The sequence below is a fragment of the Hylobates moloch genome, unplaced genomic scaffold (genome assembly GCF_009828535.3).
Source record: "Hylobates moloch isolate HMO894 unplaced genomic scaffold, HMol_V3 SCAFFOLD_13, whole genome shotgun sequence".
NCBI lineage: Eukaryota > Metazoa > Chordata > Mammalia > Primates > Hylobatidae > Hylobates > Hylobates moloch.
Genome location: NW_026652288.1, coordinates 39,382,489 through 39,405,188, shown reverse-complemented (window position 1 = coordinate 39,405,188; position 22,700 = coordinate 39,382,489). Strand labels below are relative to the sequence as shown.

Below are 22,700 nucleotides of genomic sequence, written 5' to 3'. Positions count from 1 at the left end.
ATCTCGATCATTAGTTTTCTGCAAAACCATCCAAAGGTATAAAACTCTTTGATTCCAGATCTAAAACGTGAGTCTAAATAATTTGGATTATGGACATCCTAGAAAAATGCAAATTAACAAACATGTACAGGAATTCTTTATAGAATTTCAGGGGGTTTGTGATGTCCCTTATGCCCACAAGGGCATTGGTCTACAGACAGTATACCAATGACCGAGAATTCCTATTTTGGAAAACTTAAATTCTGGCTCACTTCCTTCACATCACGGCTAAGTTCATATTCTTGTTGCTTTTGATCTACAGAAATCCAAAACGGAATATCCAAAATTGCCTCATAATACTTAGCGCTTATGTTTCCCCCCTCCAAGACTACAGGCGCGTAATTTCATACACACAACCAGAAGGAAGTATGTTGGATGGAACCTGCAATCATCCTTCACTGCAGGTTCTTGGGGTCCGAATTCAAGGCCGTGTTTGTTAAACATGTAAATGAAACGCCAAGAACCGGGAGGTGGGGGCGGAGTAACAACTCTTTTCAGGAGGGAATCCTGCACTGACAAACCCTGCCAGACCAAACTTTAGTCAGGCTATTACACCTTCAGCTAGGCCCATCTATACACTTAAATGTAAAATCTGGCTATAGCAAAGAACTATTCTAAGTCAGTTTAGCAAGACCCTTTCGCCTCCGTATCTTAATCCTCCACCGTCCCCCAGGTGATAAAGTCTTATCACCCAGGTCTCTCTCTCCAGAAATAATCCTGTTAGGTGCGTTTAGTCAGAATCTTCCTTAACTCAGACATTTCCTCTTAGTAATTTCTCATCCAGTGATCCCTAACCTTCTTGGCTATAAATTCCCACTTGTTCATGCTGAATTCGGAGTTGAGCCCAATGTCTGTTACCCACTGCAAAATCCCACAGCCGGGATCCCAATACCTACCACGATGGTCCTGAATAAAGGCTTCTTTGCATGCTTTAACAAGTGTCACTGAATACTTTTTTATTTAACAGAATCTATCATACCTGTCTTAAGGGCAATTATTCGTCTAAGCTTCCCATCCTATCTGTTTCTTCTCACTGGAAATCTTCATCTAAGACTCAGTATCTGATTTCCCACTGGGACCATTTCTCTCGTAGTCGTACTGGGCTGAGGAAGGCACAGGAAGCAGCAGGGAACCTGGAGCCAAGGGTCAATAGACCCCACAGAGCCCAGCGAAGCACGCTTTGCAAAGGACACACACGGCATGTCCAGGTCACACAAGGTCGACTACGCACCCCTCACAGTCCCACAACTGCACCCACGTCACACAGGCAACCCGGTCCTGTCGCCGCGCGCGGTCTCTCACGCCCCCGCCTGTCTCCTAGAGACGGGGCCCTCCTCCGCCGCTCCAGCACCCTAGGGCCTGAGGAGGCAGAAGACTCGCCCGGCCCGCCTGGGCCCTCCGCGCTCTGAGCGCCTCCTGCAGCCCCACTCTCACCGCCACGCAGGGTCCCACGCGGGCGGCGGGCTGGGGCTGCAGAGGCTCCCGCAGTGACCTGCGCCGCCTTCTTCAGGTGGAACCAAAAGGTCCCAGAACCGGAGCCAGGGATCCAAGTTTTCTCCGTTGCCTGTGGAATATGTAGTCCAAGCCAGAACAGTCAGGATCGCAGGTACCGATGAGAAATGGAGTCCAGAATCCTAAAAACCTACGAGAAAAACGGCGGCGACCACTGAGACCGCGCGTCCCACCCACCGCCCGAGCCCCTGAGACTTCTGGGAGTGGCCGCCTTGCCTATGAGTGCGCATGCGCAGATCGGCCTCAACTGGGCCCCTGGCCTGAGGCTTAGGGTGGAGTTAGTGCGTTCTCAGGGCCAGTAGGACGCGAGTCTGAGTAGAAACTGATCCAGGTAGCCTCGGAAGGGATCACCTGCTGGATGGGTGTGAGCTTCTCAGGATGGGGCGCCGAAACCTTCATGGCCCCTGAGGTAGCGCCGGCCTCCTTGGTAACACATGGGACCGGGACTTTTAATACCACCCGACAGGCCCAGCTTGTCTCGTCAAGCGCTAGGTAAATGGACTTACGTCCTATACGAGGGTTTGAAGTTCCATCACGTTCTTCAATACATGACATTAAATTTGACTAAAAAATCATCTGAAGAAATAACTGCTAAATAGTTTTATTATTTTTGTTCTGGAATAGGCTTCTTAAAATAAGAAATTAAAAAAATTTTTTTGATCCTTCATGTAATACTTTATAAATCTTGATAGTTATTTATAAGCATCCAAAATTTCCAAATGGCAAAAAATGAATAAGAAAAATTTTTAGGTAAGTAAATTTGGGGGAAATATTTACAACAGCTAAAATGGACAAATATTTAATAGTCCGAATTTCCTGTTTCTTTGGCTTAATAAAATATTGATGAATACAGGCTGGGCATGGTGGCTCACGCCCTTAATCCCAGCATTTTCGGAGGCCAAGGCAGGAGGATCAGTTGAGGCCAGAAGTTCAAGACCAGCCTAAGAAACATAGTGAGATACCCCTCTCCTCCCAAACTCTACCAAAAACGAAAGTTAGCCTGGCGTGGTGGCACACGCCTGTGGGCCCAGCTATTCCAAAGACAAAGGTAGGAGGATCAGTTGAGCCCGGGAGTTCAGGCTTCAGTGAGGTATGATGGTGTCACCGCACTCTAGCCTGAGCAACAGAGCAAGACCTTGTCTCAAAAAATAAATAAGTAAAATTCATTTAAAAATAAAAAGTATTTGTCTATACTCTAAGAGGAAAAGGAACAAAAACTAAAAATTCACCATTCAAAAATACAAATAGTCAAGGAAAAAAACTATTAAAGTTACAATCTAAGAACTTATTGATCACTTATTTCTTCTCTTAATTAGTTCTTGGATTTGTTGCTCCTGAATCTCCTGAGAAATCCCTCGGAAATACCACACATAGATCAATGGATTAAATTGACTCCACATATTATTTTCTTTTTCTTTTTTCTTTTTTTGAGACGGAGTTTTGCTCTGGTTGCCCAGGCTGGAGTGCAATGGCACGATCTTGGCTCACTGCAACCTCCACCTCCCAGGTTCAAGCGATTTTCCTGCCTCAGCCTCCTGAGTAGCTGGAATTACAGGCAGGCACCACCACGCCCAGCTAATTTTGTATTTTTAGTAGAGACAGGGTTTTACCATGTTGGTCAGGCTGGTCTCGAACTCCCGACCTCAGATGATCCGCCCGCCTCGGCCTCCCAAAGTGCTGGGATTATAGGCATAAGCTACTGCGCCCAGCTGCAAATATTATTTTCAACAAGGATACCAAGGCATTTTAAGGAAGGGAAGAGTAGTCTTTTCAACAAGGACTGGAACTAGAGATGCACATAGAAAAGAATGGATTGAGTTCCCTGCCTCTCACCATATACAAAATCAACTCAAAATGGACCAAACACCTAAGTGCAAGACTTAAAGCAGTAGAACATTTAGAAGGAAATGTAGGCATAAATCTTCTGGACTCTATAGTCAGCAATTGTTTCTTAACTGTGACATCAGAATCAGAAGCAACAACATCAAAAAAGGAAATTGGACATAAATTGTAAAACATTGTCCTTCAAAACCCACCAAGAATGTGAGAAGCTACCCAAAGAATGAGAAAAATTGTTTGTAAACTATGTATCCAATAAGGGATTTGTATCTAGAATATATAAAGAAGCCTTGCAACTGAATAATAAAAAGCCCAACAAAAATGGGCAAAGTAACTGAATAAGTATTTCTCAAAAAAAAAGTATACACATGGCTACTAAATACTTGAAAACATGTTCTATATTAATCATTAAGAATATGCAAATCAGCCAGGAGCAGTGGCTCATGCCTGTAATCTCAGCAGTTTGGGAGGTCGAGGCAGGAGGATTGCTTGAGCCTAGGAGTTCGAAACTAGCCTGGGAAACAAAGAAAAAGACTATGTAAATCAAAACCCCAAAACCCCAGTGAGATACCAACTCATACTACTTAGGATGACTAAAATCAAATAAATATACAATAACAAATTTTGGATAGGATTTGGAGAAATAGAACCCTATATACATTGATGGTGGCACTGGAAAATGGTAGAACTACTGTATAAACAGTCTGGCAGTTCCGCAGAAGAATGTAGAGTTACCATACGATGTAGCAATTTTAGTCCTAGGTATATTCTCAAGACAAAACCATATGTTCTCACAAAGCTTGTATGCAAATATTTATAGTAGCATGATTCATGATAGCCAAAAACTGGAAAGAAAACCCAATTGTTCTTCATTTCATAAGTAGGTAAGTAAAATGTGGCATATCTACACAATGGACTATTATTTGGTAATATCAGGAAATGAAGATCTGATACAAGCTACAACATAGATCAGCCTTGAACGCTATGCTAAGTGAATGAAGCTGGTACAAAAGACCACGTATTTATGATTCCTTCTGTGTGAAATTTCTTCTCATATAAAATTTCCAATGTGGGCTAATTTTTAGAGACTGAAAATAAATTGTTTCCTAAATTGGGATGGTGGCTAAAGGCTTTCATGCTGGTGTGATGAAAATGTTCTAAAACTGTGTTGAAAGTTTCACAACTTTGTGACTACATTAAAAACTACTGGATTTTACACTTTAAATCAGTGAATTGGATGGAATGTGAATTATATACAAAGTTGTTACCAAAAGAAATACAGACATTTCAACAGGTAAAAACTGAGAGCATTTGTTGTTAGCAGATCTTCTTTATAAGAAATGTTAAAGAAAATTCTTGAGAGAGAGAAAGAATAGGACAGAATCAGAAATTTGTATCTAAACAAGAAATGAAGAGTCAGAATTAAAGTTAATGGAAGTAAAACCATTTTTTCTCATATTTAGTTTCTCTGAAAGATAGTAATAATGTTGTTATTATTATTCTTAAAATTTTTTGAGATACAGTCTCGCTTTGTCGCCCAGGCTGGAGTGCACTGGTGCGATCTCAGCTCACTGCAACCTCCGCCTCCCAGATTCAAGCAATTCTCCTGCTTCAGTCTCCCAAGTAGCTGGGATTACAGGCACACGCCACCAGGCCCAGCTTATTTTGTATTTTTAGTAGAGACAGGGTTTTACCATGTTGATCAGGCTGGTCTTGAACTCTTGACTTCAAGTGATCCACCAACCTTGGCTTCCCAAAGTGTTGGGATTACAGGTGTGGGCCACTGCGCCCAGACTATCTTATTGTTTTTTAAAGACAGGGTCTTGCTCCGTTGCCCAGGCAGGAGTGCAGTGGTGCAATCACAGCTCACAGCAGCCTCGACTGGTGCAATCCCTGCTTACAGCAGCCTCAACCTCCCAGGCTCAAGAAATCCTCCTACCTCAGCCTCCTGAGTAGCTGGGATTATAGGTGTGCACCACCACACCTGGCTAATTTTTAAATTTTTTTGCAGAGACAGGGCATCACTATGTTGTCCAGGTTGGTCTCAAACTCTGGGGCTCAAGTGATCCTCCCACCTCAGCCTCTCAAAGTGTTGAGATTACAGGTGTGAGCCACTATGCCCAGCTCAATCATCTTTTAAGCAATTTAAATAATAAGATTATTTACCCACATATTAGCCATTTCCTATGTAGGTCCAAATTTCCATCTGATACCACTTTCCATTTGTCTGAAGAACCTTAACATTTCTTAGAGTGTAGGAAAGCATCAATCAATTCTCTCATCTTTTAGATGCCTAAAAAATCAGACATCCACAAATTTTCACCTTCGTACAAAAGTATTTTCACATTGTATAGAATTCAAGGTAACATTTTTCATTTCTGCACTATATAAGAATTTTGCTCAACTGTCTTCTAGGTTATGTTGGTTTCAACAAGAAATACTTTTATTCTTGCATTTGTTCCTCTCTATATAGTCTCCTTTCTCTGCTGACTTATTCCTTAACACTATTTTAAAGCAATTAGATTATGATCAGTCTTTGTTTAGATTTCTACATTTCTTGTGATTAGAATTCATTGAGTTGCTTCAATTTGTAAGTCTACAGTTTTCACCAATTGGGAAAATTTTTAAGCTTACTAATGCTTTTCCTGCAATGTCTAATCATTTCTCCAGAGTATTTTACATCTCAGACATTGTAGTTTTCATTTGTAGATGTTTAATGTGGTTTTAAAAAACATCTCCCATGATTCTCCTAAAAGTGCTTATATTTTGACCAGGTGCAGTGGCTTACACATGTAATCCCAGCAGTTTGAGACGCTAAGGCAAGACCCTGTCTCTACTAGAAAATACAAAAAATTAGCCGGGCATGGTGGTGCATGCCTGCAGTACCAGCTACTAGGGAGGCTGAGGTGGGAAGATCAACTGAACTCAAGAGGTCAACGCTGCAGTGAGCCATGACTGGGCCACTGCACTCCAGTCTGGGCCAAAGAGTGATACCCTGTCTTTAAAAAAAAAAAAAATTGCTTATATTTTGGTCTACCTTTGTCAAAATATGAAATATCATTATAGTTATTCTGATAACCTATGAATTCTAATACGTGAGACAATTTTGATTAATCAATTTTGCTCCTCATTGTGTATCATGTTTTCCTGGTCCTTTGCATGTCTTGCAACCTTTTTTTTTTTTTTTCTTTTTTTGAGACAGTCTCGACCTTGTTGCCCAGGCTGGATTGCAGTGGTGCGATCTCTGCTCACTGCAACTTCCACCTCCCGGGTTCAAGTGATTCTCCTGCCTCAGCCTCCCGAGTAGCTGGGATTACAGGCATGCACCACTACGCTCGACTAGTTTTTTGTATTTTTAGTAGAAACGGGGTTTCTTCATTTTGGTCAGGCTGGTCTGGAACTCCCGAACTCAGGTGATCTGCCCACCTCGGCCTCCCAAAGTGCTGGGATTACAGGCATGAGCCACTGCACCCACCTGTCTTGTAACTTTTGATTGGATGCTAAACATTGAAATGTTACCTTGCCAGGTGTTCTGGTATATTTTTCAGTATTTTTGAGCTTTGTTTTGAAATATAGTTCACTTACTTGAAAACAGTTAGATCTTTTTAATGGGTTCTTTTTCAGCTTTGATAAGGCAGGACCAGAGCAAGACTAATTAGTCCAAAGCTGATTTTTCCTCTCTGTTAAGACAGTATCCTTCTGAGTACCCAAGGTCTTGTGAATTATGAGGGTTTTTCCACTTTGGCTATTGGTAACACCTGCTATTCCTGGACTTGTTTGAGCTATGAGGATTATTCCCTCTATTCATTTCAAGTGGGTTTTTCCACAGCTGCAGGTGTTTTCACATATGAGCTAACTGGTCAGTACTTTCAGCTGAAGATTCAAAGGAACACCCTGGCAGCTCTCCAGAGATCTCTTCATGGAGATTGTTCCTGTCTAGTACTTTGTTCCACATACCCTGGCTTCTGCAAATCCTCAAGTTTGTGTCTCAATTCGGGAAGAACACTGGGCTCTGCTTCTGTTAACTCTCCCTGAGCAATGGACTGAAAATACTTCAGATGTTAAGTTGGGAGAAATAATAGAGCTCACCTTGGTGGTTTCTGCAATTGGGGATCGTGGTCTGCTTGTTGTTCAGTGTCTGAAAACTGTCATTCTATATATTTTTAAAAATTATTGAGATGGGAGGGTACATCCTACCCTGTTATTATATCTTAAAAGTAAGCAAAACTTTAATTTTTTTTTGAGATAGGGTCTTGCTTTGTAGTCCAGGCTAACATGCAGCGGTGCCCTCATGGCAGCCTCGAACTGCTGGCTCAAGTGATCCTCTTGCCTCAGCTTCCCCAGTAACTGGGACTATAGGTGCGTGCCACCATGCCTGACAAATTTTTTTTTTTACTTTTTGTAGAGATGAGTCTTGCTTTGTTACCCAGGCTGGTCTCAAGCTCCTAGGCTCAAAGGATCCTCCCACCTTGGCTTCCCAAAGTGTGGGGATTACAGGAGTGAGCCACTGTGTTCAGCCTAAAATTATATCTTGCTTTATCTCAATAATGCTTATTTAAGAAGAAAAAGCTAAAAGAAAAATACTTAATGATCTCTCCATAAGATCACCAAGACCAAGGCCCTGATCACGAAATATGTGGTTGATAATCCACATGGTAAAGCTTTTGCTTTTTGTGATTATATCTTTGCACGTGTGTGTCTCAGTGAAGACCATTGAAACTAGAGGAGTATCTAAAAATTGCTCAATTACCATTAACTGTAGAGAGAAAAATGGGAAGGAATAAGAACATAAGTGCATAAAAATAGTAAGAATAGCCGGGCGCAGTGGCTCACGCCTGTACCCCAGCACTTTGGGAGGCCGAGGCGGGTGGATCACAAGGCCAGGAGTTCAAGACCAGCCTGGCCAAGATGGTGAACCCCTGTCTCTACTAAAAATACAAAAAACTAGCCAGGTGTGGTGGCAGGCGCCTGTAATCCAGCTACTTGGGAGGCTGAGGCAGAGAATTGCTTGAACCCGGGAGGCAGAGGTTGCAGTGAGCCAAGATTGTGCCACTGCACTCCAGCCTGGGCAACAGAGTGAGACTCCATCTCAAAAAAATAAAATAGTAAGAATAAAATATAAATCAATATTACAACTTTTTTGCATATTATTTCCACTTTAAAATATTTAAGATGCTTTCAAGTATCTGCTAAAAATTACTGACTTTTTTTTCTTTTTTAGAGACAGGGTCTCACTCTATTGCCCAGGATAGAGTGCAGTGGTGCCATCATAGCTCACTGCAATCTCAAACTCCTAGGATCAAGCAATCCTCCTGCCTCGGCCTCCAGAGTAGCTGGGACTACAGGCATGCACCAGTATGCCTAATTAAAAAAAAAATTTTTTTTTGTAGACACAGGGTCTCACTATGTTGCCAGGGCTGTTCTTGAACTCCTGACTTCAAGTAATCCTCCCTCTTTGGCCTCCCAAAGTGCTGGAATTAAAGGCGTGAGCCACCACACCCTGCCTATGATTTTTAATATATATCTAAAATTGCTCAATTAATTTTGCAAATGATAATTAAGTGCTTGGCAATATTTCATTTGTTAAATCCATAAGATTATTTTTTATGTGAATAGAATGTAAGTATTCAGAATATTCCTATCTAATAGAAAGTTTTCTAATAATGGAAACATTATATATAGTGGTCTCCCTCTTATCTGCAGGAGTTATGTTCCAAGACCCCCAGGGGAAGCCTGAAACCAAGGATGGCACCAAACCATCCTACTTTTTTACTAAACATATGTACTTATGATAAAGTTTAATTTATAAATTAGGCACAGCAAGAGATTAATAACAAGGAAACATTAGATAAAGAGGGGACTACTGTATCTGTAAAGTCGAATACACATGGTTATTGAACACTTAATTGTGACTAGTCCTACTGGTGAACTCCACTTTATGCCTTACTAAATTTAAATTAATTTAAAATGGCCACATGTAGCTGGTGGCTAGTGTATCTACCTGACAGTGCAGATCTAGAGGAAAGTCAATTGCTTAATATTTAATGCAATCAATGCTAATTATGTGACAAATTATAACTTTAACATGAGGCAATAAAATAAAACTATTAGTGGATATTTGTGGATATTTACTCACCCTGCATTAAAATTTTTCACACATTAAAGAATCTATCATTCTCATGAGGGCTGCTGGTAAGTATCCAAACATGTCTAAGCAGCAATGCATTTTATATATTTTTTATTTTTGAGATGAAGTTTCGTTCTTGTTGCCCAGGCTAGAGTGCAATGGCCCGATCTTGGTTCACTGCAACCTCTGCCTCCCGGGTTCAAGCAATTCTCCTGCCTCAGTCTCCCGAGTAGCTGGGATTATAGGCATGTGTCACCACACCCCACTAATTTTTTTTTTTTTTTTTTTTTTTTTTTAGTAGAGATGGGGTTTCTCCATGTTGGTCAGGCTGATCTCAAATTCCCAACCTCAGGTGATCCACACGCCTTGGCCTCCCAAAGTCCTGGGATTACAGGCATGAGCCACCGTGCCTGGCCCGCATCTTATATTCTTGCTAAAGAGTTCTGAGCTCCTAGCATCGTATTGCCAAGAACACGTAATGCTTGATTTTTATTGAGGGGTTCATGTGGAGATGCTTCTTTTATGTGGAACCCAGTGGTAATACCACAGTGTGCAGTGCTCAAAGGCGTTGTGCCTGGGGCAGGTACTCAGTTCGGTTAATCTGTTGCTTTCATATAAAGTAGAAATTCAAATAGAATATCAGGTGATTTTGGAAGTGTTTAACAATCCAATATTAAAACTGTAAGAAGGAAAACAAAATAAAGAAAAAACAGGACCATATGGGTTTAAAGCCAAATTTTATCTAACCTTTAATAAACAAATAATGGCAATAACAAAAATTTAAAAATAGTCTTAATTTTGAATGTTAATATATGAATGCTAATAATATTAATATCAATTTTGAATATTTGGACAAAAATCCCAAACAAAATATTCATAAGATAAATTAAGCAGCTTATCAAAACAATAATATATCACAGCTAAGCATATTATATTTCAGAAATGGTTTAAAACAAGAAATCAGTATGAATTATAACATTAAAATAGCAGAGGAGAATGATATATGAACAAAGCAAAAGAAGTGATGGGATTTGAAAAAAATAAGAAGTTAGCCCTAATTATAGAGCATACTAGCATACAACAAAGTAAATATTAGTTGAATGGTAAAATGTTGTACTGATTTCCAGTACAACTAAGTTAAACAACTAAGACACTGGCTATTATCCCAATACTTGACATAATCGTATTTATTTTAATAAAAGTAAAGAAATAATAATGATTTTAAAAGAAAATTCATTTCCATTCATAGATAATCTGACTGAATACATAGAAATTTCACATACTATTAAAAATATAAATAGATTACCAGTTTATGGTTAGACTGATAATGGCGACGTCCAAATATAATATGACAGTATGCGGGAAAACTATCAGTATCAGAAAAATCATGAATGCACTTTAAAAAGTTACTCTCCAGGAAAAGGATATTATATATAAAATAACAAAAGAATCAAGATCTAGAGTATGTGTGTGTATCCATAAATCAGCAGGCTGAGAAAACGAGCAAAAGAAACAAACAGGAAAGTCACAGTAAATAACATGATTGGCCAATAAATACATATAAAAAGTACTTAATGGGTTAGTTAAAATATATATATATATTTAAGGTGGACAAGTGGAGTTACTGGATACTTTTATTTCCAGCTGATCAAACTAGAAATTACAAGAGTAGAAGAACATTTGGAAAAGATCCAAGTATATACATCAGCTATGACTGCAATTATAGAGTTTTGTTACTTACAGACTCCTCTGAAACAATATTCTAAGTAGAGTTTTAAAAAATTACCTATAACCTAAATACTGATCAGGATGAGAGTTTAAAAACATTTAGGCCGAGCATGGTGGCTCACGCCTGTAATCCCAACACTTTGGGAGGCTGAGGCAGGCGGATCACCTGAGGTCGGGAGTTCGAGACCAGCCTGACCAACATGGAGAAACCCCGTCTCTACTAAAAATACAAAAAAAATTAGCCAGGCATGGTGATGCATGCCTGTAATACCAGCTACTCGGGAGGCTGGGGCAGGAGAATCGCTTGAACCTGGGAGGCAGAGGTTGCGGTGAGTCAAGACCGGACCATTGCACTCCAGCCTGGGCAACAAGAGTGAAACTCCGTCTCAAAAAGAAAAAAAAAAAAACCCAAAAAACAAAACAAAACAAAAAACCACATTTAGGTTTTTCATTTTGTAGAAAAGTAACAGTAGTATGAGTACAGAAAAAGTGGTTACTTGCCTATCATCATGTGAGCTAACTGCATTCTCCCAGGGATTAATCACGTGACAGAATGCCGAAATTCCAGTTTAAGGGTCATTCCTTTTTTTTTCTTTTTTTTTTGAGATGGAGTCTCGCTCTGTCGCCCAGGCTGGAGTGCAGTGGCGCGATCTCGGCTCACTGCAAGCTCCGCCTCCCGGGTTCACGCCATTCTCCTGCCTCAGCCTCTCCGAGTAGCTGGGACTACAGGCGCCTGCCACCACGCCCGGCTAATTTTTTGTATTTTTAGTAGAGACGGGGTTTCACCGTGGTCTCGATCTCCTGACCTCGTGATCCGCCCGCCTCGGCCTCCCAAAGTGCTGGGATTATGGTATGAGTCTTCCTTTAGGTTTGGCAGATTTCAGTTATGTTTCATGTCCAATTTTGAGACAGAGTCTCACTCTGTCACCCAGGCTGGAATGCAGTGGCACAATCTCAGCTCACTGCAGCCTACGCCTCTGGGTTCAAGTGATTCTCCTACCTCAGGCTTCAGAGTAGCTGGGATTACAGGTATGCGCCACCATACCTGGCTCATTTTTGTATTTTTAGTAGAGATGGGGTTTCACCATGTTGGCCAGGCTGGTCTTGAAACTCCTGACCTCAGGTGATCCGACCACCTCAGCCTTACCCAAAGTGCTGGGATTACAGGCATGAGCCACCACACTCAGACTTAAGTGTTAGTAGGTAATATTAATAGAAATGGAAGTTCTGAGGTAATTCTTAGATACACTGGTTTATGGAAAGACAAACTTTCTACACCACAGTGCATGCCAATCCCTTGAGAGGCTAATCATGTGGTTTTTGTTTAGAGCAGGAGATTGCTTCATTGGCTTGTCTAAGAACACAAACCATGTTTCAATTATCAAGTACAGTGGTCATATAACCTATAGCAAAATCATTCTGCATTGTGTTTTATTTCATTATCAAAACTTAAAATTGCATAGGGGAAATGATGTTAATATTTAATAGTGAATTATTCCCTTTGTGGACAAAAGGGATATGAGCATGCGGATCACAACGAATGATCACGCTGATACTACAGACACAACGAATGATCACGCTGACACTACAGACACAACGAATGATCACGGTGACACTACAGACACAACGAATGATCACGCTGACACTACAGACACAACGAATGGATCATGCTGACACTACAGACACAACGAATGATCACGCTGACACTACAGACACAAAGTGATCACGCTGACACTACAGACACAAAGAATGATCACGCTGACACTACAGACACAACGAATGATCACGCTGACACTACAGACCTTTGGCTGACAATGCATAATGCATGATGCTCCTTAATTTGGAAAAGTAATTTTTATAGGGCTGGAAGTGAGTTTAGGTAGTTATCAACTGCAATCCTGATTTCCAAAAGGTTTTTAAAACGTAGTTTTTAGAATTGATGGTATCATGTGCACATAATTCATCCCATTTGCAAAACTGTATATAAAGCTTAGAAAAATTACAAGCATAAACATAGATCAACATTCCTTTTCTTTCATTTGTCTAGAATATAGTGAACCAGAAGAATGAATTACTCTGCCAGAAAAATGACTATTGCACAATTATTTTAAAAGAATCTTAGAGTTTGCTGATATACTCAGAAATTTTCCATTTACCCTAATGAGTGAAACTCATCTTGTTTTCAATCATCTTTTAAAAATTCTGATTCCCTACAATATCTATGTCATTTTGAAAAACTATATTCTTTTACAAATACAATTCCTTCTCAAAATACATTAGAGATTGCTAAATATTTTGGTATAAACATCAAAAATTAACTCTTTTTTTTTTGAGACTGGGTCTCACTCTATTGCCCAGGCTGGAGTGCAATGGCATGATCTCGGCTCACTGCAATCTCTGCCTCCCGGGTTCATGAGATTCTCCCGTCTCAGCCTCCCAAGTAGCTAGGATTACAGGCGCATGCCACCATGCCCAGCTAATTTTTGTATCTGTAGTAGAGATGAGGTTTCACTTCATGTTGGCCAGGCTGGTTTCGAGCTCCTGACCGCAAATGATCCACCTGCCTCGGCCTCTCAAAGTGCTGGGATTACAGGCGTGAGCCACTGTGCCCGGCAAAAATTAACTTTTAATTTAAAACATTTTCTTCATATCTCTCTTTTAAATTTTTTCTTGATGATATCTAGAGATTTAGCTCATGTTCCACAAAATGGGAGGGAGTAGGATCTGAATAAAAACTAGTTTTATTTCCTAATCATTGATCTCTTTATCTAGTTTTATTACTTTTCTCTTAATATTGGTATATTTGTTTTCCTTTCTTCTAGCCTCATATATTAACATTGTTTCTATCCACAGATTTATAGTCTAGCCTTTAACAGGCAGTTCATATGTGCTATACAGAGATGAATACAATGACATCTTTTTGTTTCAATCCTTGTTTCCTGAATTAAAGGGATTATATTTTCAAATTAATGGATCAATGTAGCACCCATCAAATTACTAATGCAAAATGGAATTGTTCAATGGAGAGCTGACAGTTACCTCTTTAAGCAAGCTTTACAGTGTAGCATAAATAATCATGTAAAAACCTGATATGCTTTCAGAAGTCTGCAGCATCATTCATGAGATGTTCTTGACAAAAATCTCAACCTAATCTCAACCTAATGAATTTTCCAGACATAATTTCCAATTTATAGGAAACACGAAGGACACAGCAACAAGTTAAATCATACTGTGAAGCAGAAATCAAGAATGTGGGACATTCTTTGGGTACTTAAAAAAGAAAAATTCGGGCTGGGTGCGGTGGCTCACGCCCGTAATCCCAGCACTTTGGGAGGCCAAGGCGGATGGATCACAAGGCCAAGAGATCCAGACCATCTTGGCCAACATGATGAAATCCTGTCTCTACTAAAAATACAAAAACTAGCTGGGTGTGGTGGCATGCGCCTGTAGTCCCAGCTACTTGGGAGGCTGAGGCAGAATTGCTTGAACCCGGGAGGCAGAGGTTGCAGTAAGCCAAGATCCCACCACTGCACTCCAGCCTAGTGACAGAGCAAGATTCTGTCTCAAAAAAAAAAAAAAAAAAAAGAAAAAGAAAAATTCAAAAGCATGAAAAAGTGGGGATATTATCCTAGAGAAAAAGAATAAATTTAAAAAAAAATCCCAAATGCAATGAATTAACCAAGAGTGGATACTGATTAGAAAATAAGTAGTTATAAAAAATCTTTGGGCACATATTTGAAGACACTATAGAAATTCTTAAGTTTTTCCAGTATGATTATAGTATCACAGTTATCCAGGAAATTTGCATATATTTAAAGGCAAAGTGCCATGATATCTACAACTTACTCTCAAATGATACAGAAATAACCCATACATAAGCAGATAAAAAGAGCTGACGTAAGATAAAGCAAATAACATGAATGTAAACATATATGGTGGGTTACTAAACAATTCTTTCAATTTTTCTGTATGTTAAATTAAAATGTACATTTCAAATTTAGGGAAAACCTCCAAGAGAACAATTTACTTCTTGATAGCCCATTATTAATTCCTACTTTAATTGTGAACAGAGAATATGAATTGTTGGGTATTATCAAAATCTTGGCCAGCCACAGTTGCTCACGCCTATAATCCCAGCAATTTGGGAAGCCAAGGCAGGAGGATTGCTTGAGGCCAGGGGTTTGAGACCAGCCTAGGCAACATAGTGAGACCCCATCTCCACAAAAAATGAAAAAAGCAAAAGCAAAACAAAACAAGATATGCAAAATCTCTTTTTTTTTTTTTGAGACGGAGTCTTGCTCTGTCACTCAAGCTGGAGTGTAACAGTGTGATCTCGGCTCACTGCAACCTCCGCCTCCTGGGTTCAAGCCATTCTCGTGTCTCAGCCCTCCGAGTAGCTGGGATTACAGGTGTGTGCCACCACGCCTGGCTAATTTTTGTATTTTTAGTAGAGATGGGGTTTTGCCATGTTGCCCAGGATGGTCTTGAACTCCTGACCTCAGGTGATCTGCCCGCCTTGGCTTCCTAAAGTGCTGGGATTAGAGGTGTGAGCCACTGCAGCTGACCAAAATCTTTAGACACACTAAAATCATATTCTTAATTTCCAAAATTATATAAAATTTAGTAATAGATGAGTGGCTTTAAGAAGCTGTTCTAATTATGCTATTAGAATCTTTCATAAAAATTATCAGCAACACAAATAATGACGATATCTATAATAGCTCATATTTATTTATTTATTTATTTATTTTAAGATGGAGTCTTGCTCTGTCACCCAGGCTGGAGTGCAGTGGCACGATCTCGGCTCACTGCAACCTCCGCCTCCCAGGTTCAAGTGATTCTCCTGCCTCCGCCTTTCTGAGTAGCTGGAACCACAGGTGCGTGTCACCATGCCCGGCCAATTTTTTGTATTTTTTGTAGAGATGGGGTTTCACCATGTTAGCCAGATGGTCTCGATCTCCTGACATGTGATCCACCCTCCTTGGCCTCCCAAACTGCTGAGATTACAGGCGTAAGCCACTGTGCCCGGCCAAAAGCTCATATTTATTGAGCATAACGCTATATGCCAAACAGTCTTCCCAGGTTTTGACAAGTATAATTTGGGCCACATCTGCATAATAGGACTCTTATGTACCTTTTTTCTTTTTAGACGGGGCCTAAAAAAGCCAGGCTGGTGTGCAGTGGCTATTCACAGGCACCATCATAGAACACTGCAGCCTTACACTCTAGCCTCAAGCGATTCTCCCACCTCAGTCTCCCAAGTAGCTGGGACTACAGGTGTGCGCCACCATGCCTGGGTTTCATGTAGGCTCTTGATTATACTTTGCAAATAATTCCCATAGATGATAAATATCTTGGCCAATGACACACAGGGAGTTATGTGGCAGTGATGACAGGTAAGGCATGTGCTGTGGCTAAAAGCACTATTGCATATGTGACATTAACAAGTTAGTTTATTAGTACTAATTTTTGAGACTTCAACAATGATTGAGTGGTGTTAGGTGTGGTGATTTAAAAATAAAAATATGTCTGCAAATGTTTTGACATTTCTCTCTTTAAAAGGTGAAAGTGGGCTGGGCACGGTGGTTCACGCCTACAATCTCAGCACTTTGGGAACACTGTGGGAAGACTGCTTGAGCCTAGGAGTTTGAGACAAGCCTGGGCAAGTTGGTGAGACCCCCATCTCTACAAAAGATTTAAAAATTAGCTGGGCATGACGACGTACACCTGTAGTCCCAGCTACTCGGGAAGCTGAAGCAGGAGGATCACCGAAGCCCAGGAGGTTGAGGCTGAAGTGAGCCATATGCACTCCACTAGACAACAGTGAAAGATCCTGCCTTCAAAAAAAAAAAAAGAGGTGAAACTTAATTCCTCTCTTATTGAATGTAGGCCAGACTTAGTGATTTTCTGGGAACAAATAGAATGTGGCAGGACTAACTTCCAAAGAGAGATTATAAAAAGGATCACATCTGACTGTCACATCGCAAGCACACTCATGCAGCTTATGGACAAGGCCCCTTGGGAGAAGAAGCGACTTGCCAGTATAAACTTATCAGCCACAGAACTAAGCCATTTGAAAGCATATCCTCCAGCTGAGTCAAGCCTTTAGATAAGCACAACCTCTTGAGACACTTGGAGCTAGAACTGCCTAGCTTAGCTGCTCCCAAATTTCTGACTCACAGAAACTGTGAGAAAAATACACATTTATTGGCATTTTAAGCCACTAATTCTTCGGGTTCTTTGGAATGTGGCATGAGATAACAGATTTTGGTACCTAGACAAGGCATGCTATTGAAACAAAAAGGTACAAATGTCAGAGGGGCATTGGGACCACAGACTGGGTGGAAATTGGAAGGGCCTGGACAATATTATTAGCAGAAACCTGGATCTTTTTTTTTTTTTTTTTTTTGAGACGGAGTCTCGCTCTGTCACCCAGGCTGGAGTGCAGTGGCGCAATCTCGGCTCACTGCAAGCTCCGCCTCCCGGGTTCACGCCATTCTCCTGCCTCAGCCTCTCCGAGTAGCTGGGACTACAGGCGACCACCACCACGCCCGGCTAATTTTTTTGTATTTTTAGTAGAGACAGGGTTTCACCGTGGTCTCGATCTCCTGACCTCGTGATCCGCCCGCCTCGGCCTCCCAAAGTGCTGGGATTACAAGCGTGAGCCACCGCGCCCGGCCATGAAACCTGGATATTTTTGAAGAGGCTCCAAGTGAGGGCTTAAAGAAAACTGAAAAATGTTACTGGAGACTGGGGAAAGGGATTCTTGTTATGTAATAGCAGAAAGCAACATTGCTGCACGTGGTAACTGTGAAAAGTACAAAATAATACCTACAGAACTGTGTAACAGGGCCAGGCTCCCGCTATAATTCCAGCACTTTGGGAGGTCAAGGTAGGAGGATCAAGAGTTTGAGACCAGCTCAGGCAACATAGGGAGACCTTATCTCTACCAGAAAAAAAAAAAAAAAAAAGAATTAGCTAGGTGTAGTTGTGCATACACCTGTAGTCCTAGCCACTCCTGAGGCTGAGACGGGCGGATCACTTGAGCCCAGGAGTTCAAGGTTGTAGTGAGCTATGATCACACCACTGCACTCCAACTTGGGTGACAAAGCAAGATTGTGTCTTTAAGAAACAAAAACAACCAACCAACAGCAACAAAAAAAGTGGGTAATTTAGCTTAGGAGACTTCCAAGCAGAATGTTGAAGGTGTCTTGCTTCTTGTTGCTTAAGTGCAAGAAGTGACATAAGCTACAACAAGATTGTTAAACAGAACTGAACCAGGACTTGCTTTTGGAAACTCCCAGCCTCTCCAGAAAGCAAATGATGCTAAACTTCAGAAATGGTCTCTGGACAAAGATAATCCAGAGCGCTGTTAGGGAAACATAGTATGTAGGTAACCTTAGGGTATGTGTTCATCTTAATCCTCTGAAAAGCAAAAAACAAGATCAGATCAGAAGGAAGGAGGGGCTATGAATGAAAAAGAGGTCCAGGAAAGGCAGTGAAAGCCTTCAGGCCATGGTACAAGACGGATGACTCTGAAGGAGAGGGATGAAGCAAGATTGGTAGAAAAACTATGAAAACGCAGGGCAGTATGCAGACAGATTAAGCCTGGCTGATTCACAGTTCCCCAGCTGAAGGGTCTGGGTTTCATAAGAATTGACTAGCATGAATACTTCTGTTATGCTCAGAAAAGGGGCTGGGGGCAGCCCATAGGAAGCGTGGCCTCAACATTAACACAATGATTATTTCAGAGAGGGGGCACAGTGGGCACTTCACAGCAGGTTATCTGTTCTCCAAAGAACAGATAGAGTATGACTACTGAAAACCCTTGGTTAAGACTCCAGCAATGTCTAATGTGACAATTATGAGAATCACCATTCAATGAAACTTCTATAAAAGGTTCTGTCAGCAGCCTCTGCAGAAGCCCTAGGTAGAGGAGGCCGGATTTGCACGAGAGTGAATGAATAAGTGAGCATGAGCACCAGGGAAAGGCGATCCTGAAGATTCTGTTCATTAGAAGCAAGTGACTAGGTTCAGCTCACATGCAAAGGGAGGGGAATTGGACTTCAGGTTTTTTTATTTGTTGTTTTTGTTTTTGAGACAGAGTCTCATGCTATTGCCCAGGCTGGAGTGCAGAGGCACGATCTCAGCTCACTGCAGCCTCCGCCTCCCAAGTTCAAGCGATTCTCCTGCCTCAGCCTCCCTAGTAGCTGGGACTACAGGCATGTGCCATCATGCCTGACTAGGTCTCGGTCTCCCAAAGTGCTGGGATTACAGGCGTAAGTCACCGTGCCTGGCCAGACTTCAAGTTTGAAGGGTAGAGTTTCAAAGAATTTGAGGGCATATTTTTAAAACACCATGACTGGCACTCTGAGTACAAATTGCTTATATTTCTACATCATGCAAAATATGCTCAAGAAGCCACCCAAATTGCTTGAGCCCAGAAGTTGAAAGCTGCAGTGAGCTATGATCATGCCTCTGCACTCCAGCCTGGGTGATACAGCAAGACCTTGTCTCAAAAAACAAAAACAAACAAACAAACAAACAAAAACAGCTCCAAAGTCACAGCTTTCTCCTGGCACTCTCACTGTCTAAGCCAGCCAGCCAGTGTGAGCGAGCCACCTGGAAAACAGATCCTTCAGCCCCAACAAGCCTTCGGAAGACCGCAAGCTCACGGAAAAACCAATTCAAAAGCACTCAGTTAAGCCTCTTCCGAATTTCTGACCCTCAGAACCTATGAGTGATATTTATTGTTGTGGTAAGACATTAAGACTTGGGGTAATTTGTAATACAGCCATTGAAATCTAGTATGAAAGGCTTTTGGTCATCCTTTTAATTAATAAGTTTTTTTTTTTTTTGAGACGGAGTCTCGCTCTGTTGCCCAGGCTGGAGTGCAGTGGCGCCATCTCTGCTCACCGCAAGCTCTGCCTCCTGGGTTCACGCTATTCTCCTGCCTCAGCCTCCTGAGTAGCTGGGATTACAGGCGCCTGCCACCACACTCAGCTAATTTTTTGTATTTTTAATAGAGATGGGGTTTCATTGTGTTAGCCAGGATGATCTTGATCTCCTGACCCTGTGATCCACCCGCCTCGGCTTCCCAAAGTGCTGGGATTACAGGCCTGAGCCACTGCGCCCGGCCTTAATTACTAAGTTTTTTTTAAAAAAATCCATGCTATGGATGCTGTAGGCGTGAAGAAACTGGGATTCCGGTTTTTTTTTTCTTAATTTACCATTGAATAGTCAGATATTCCATTAAAACAGGACTGACATTGAATGCTTTCTAATGTGGCAAGAACTGCATTTTGCACTCTCTCAATTGCTAAAGCCATACCTATAAGACTAACATTCCATCATTTCTCACCAGCGTGGACTGTCTGATGATGAATGGCACACTCATACTCTTTACGGTCTTAACACTTTTATGCTCCTATGAATTCCCTGATGGGCTTTAAGGGCTGAACCATATCTGAAGGTTTTCCCACACTGCTTACACACATAGGGTTTCTCACCAGTATGAATTCTCTCATGTTGAACAAGGTTTGAAGCACGACTGAAGGCCTTCCCACATTCTTTACATTCATAAGGTTTTCCACCAGTATGAATTTTCTGATGTTGGGTAAGGTAGCCATACATTTTAAAAGCCTTTCCACATTCTTTACATTCATAGGGTTTTTTATCAGCATGAATGCTCTGATGTGCAGTAAGGTGTGAACTACGTCTAAAGGTCTTCCCACATTCCTTACATTCAAAAGGTTTCTCATCAGTATGAATACTTTGATGTAGAGTAAGATTTCTATAGAAAGTAAAGGTTTTTCTACATACCTTACATTCATAGGGTTTCACACCAGTATGAATTTTCTGATGTTGATTAAGATATCCATGCAAGCTAAAGGTCTTTCCACATTCCTTACATTTATAGGGTTTCTCACCAGTATGAGTTTTCTGATGTTGAATAAGGTTTGAGCCAGTACTATAGGCCTTCCCACATTCCTGACATTCAAAAAGTTTCTTACCAGTGTGAATATTCTGATGTCGAGTAAGATTTCTATACAAAGTAAAGGTTTTTTTACACTCCTTACATTCAAAGCATTTCATGCCAGTATGAATTTTCTGATGTTGTTTAAGGTAGCCATACAAGCTAAAGGCCTTTCCGCATTCCTTGCATTCATAGGGTTTCTCACCAGTATGAGTTTTCTGATGTTGAAAGAGTTTTGAACCAGTAGTATAGGTCTTCCCACATTGCTTGCATTCAAAAAGTTTCTCACCAGTATGAATATTCTGATGCCGAGTAAGATTTCTATACAAAGTAAAGGTTTTCTTACACTCCTTACACTCATAGGGTTTTCCACCTTTATGAATTCTCTGATGTAGAAGAAAGTACGAGGCAGTGGTATAGCCCTTCCCACATTCTTTACACTCATATGGCTTTTTACCAGTGTGAACACTCTGATGTACAGTAAGTTGGTGACCTCTTTTAAAGGCTTTTCCACATTTCTCACACACGTATGGCTTCTCATCAGTATGAATCTGCCCATGTTCAACAAGATTTGAGCGCCTACTAAAAGTCTTCCCACATTCCTTACATTTATATGGTTTTTCGCCAGTATGAACTCTCTGATGAATTCTAAGGTGTCCACCTTGACTAAAGGCCTTCCCACACTCCTGGCATTCATAAGGCTTCCCACCAGTGTGAATTCTCTCATGTTGAGCAATGTGTGAGGCATATATAAAGGCCTTCCCACACTGCCTACATTCATAGGTTTTCTCACCAGTATGAAATCTCTGATGCACAGTCAGCTGATAACCACTTCTAAAGTTCTTCCCACATTCTGTACATTCATAGGGTTTCTCACCAGTATGAAATCTTTGATGTAGAGTAAGTTGATAGCCACTACGAAAGTTCTTCCCACACTCTTTGCATTCATAGGGTCTCTCAATAATATGAAACCTGTGATGTAGAATAAGTTGATAACCACTACTAAATTTCTTCTGACATTTCTTACATTCATAGAGTTTCTCTCTCTTATATATGCTCTGAAGTTGTGTAGAGGATATATCTGTTTCATAAGTGGGTACTTCTATGTAGCTGATTATCTCACACTGTAAATCCAAATCTGAAACAAAAGAGGACAACAAAAAAAAATTTGTATTTCTATACCAGAGAACAAGAAACTTTATGCAACAAAGAAAAACCAACATTCATAATAAGTGAATGGCAAACAGAATTCAAAAATATGGTTACAAAATTTGAAAAAGGCCAAGAAGAGTTCAGAGATGTATAAGAGTTTACGTAAGATAGTGAAATTACTGATTGAGGACATAGGTAACATTTAGGTGGGGCCAGAATCTTTGACAAGCTTGTTCCAAATCTGCTATATTGGCACCGTCAAAGACCAAGTGAATTAAAACTGAGAGGAGAAAAACCTTGACTTCTTCATTTTGAACCTATCACTGA

At 40.9% G+C, this 22,700-nt stretch overlaps 2 protein-coding genes across 6 annotated transcripts in view; both read right to left on the bottom strand.

Moving 5' to 3' along the window:
• ZNF607 (zinc finger protein 607) overlaps window positions 1–22,147 on the bottom strand; it is a 40,623-nt gene extending 18,476 nt beyond the window's left edge. For 4 of the 5 annotated variants that reach the window (XM_058426257.1, XM_058426259.1, XM_058426261.1 and 1 more), the window contains exon 1: window positions 1,019–1,739. The gene's annotated coding sequence lies outside the window, so the exon portion shown is untranslated. Of the gene's footprint in view, window positions 1–1,018; window positions 1,740–22,098 lie in introns of those variants that run through there. The other variant, XM_058426258.1, reaches the window with a different exon arrangement.
• ZNF573 (zinc finger protein 573) overlaps window positions 9,161–22,700 on the bottom strand; it is a 52,093-nt gene continuing 38,553 nt past the window's right edge. The window contains exons 5-6 of the mRNA XM_058426263.1: window positions 21,068–22,359; window positions 9,161–11,008 (exon numbers count right to left, since the gene is read on the bottom strand). Of these exons, the coding sequence (XP_058282246.1) occupies window positions 10,916–11,008; window positions 21,068–22,359 (1,385 nt within the window). The 3' untranslated portion in view covers window positions 9,161–10,915. The remainder of the gene's footprint in view (window positions 11,009–21,067; window positions 22,360–22,700) is intronic.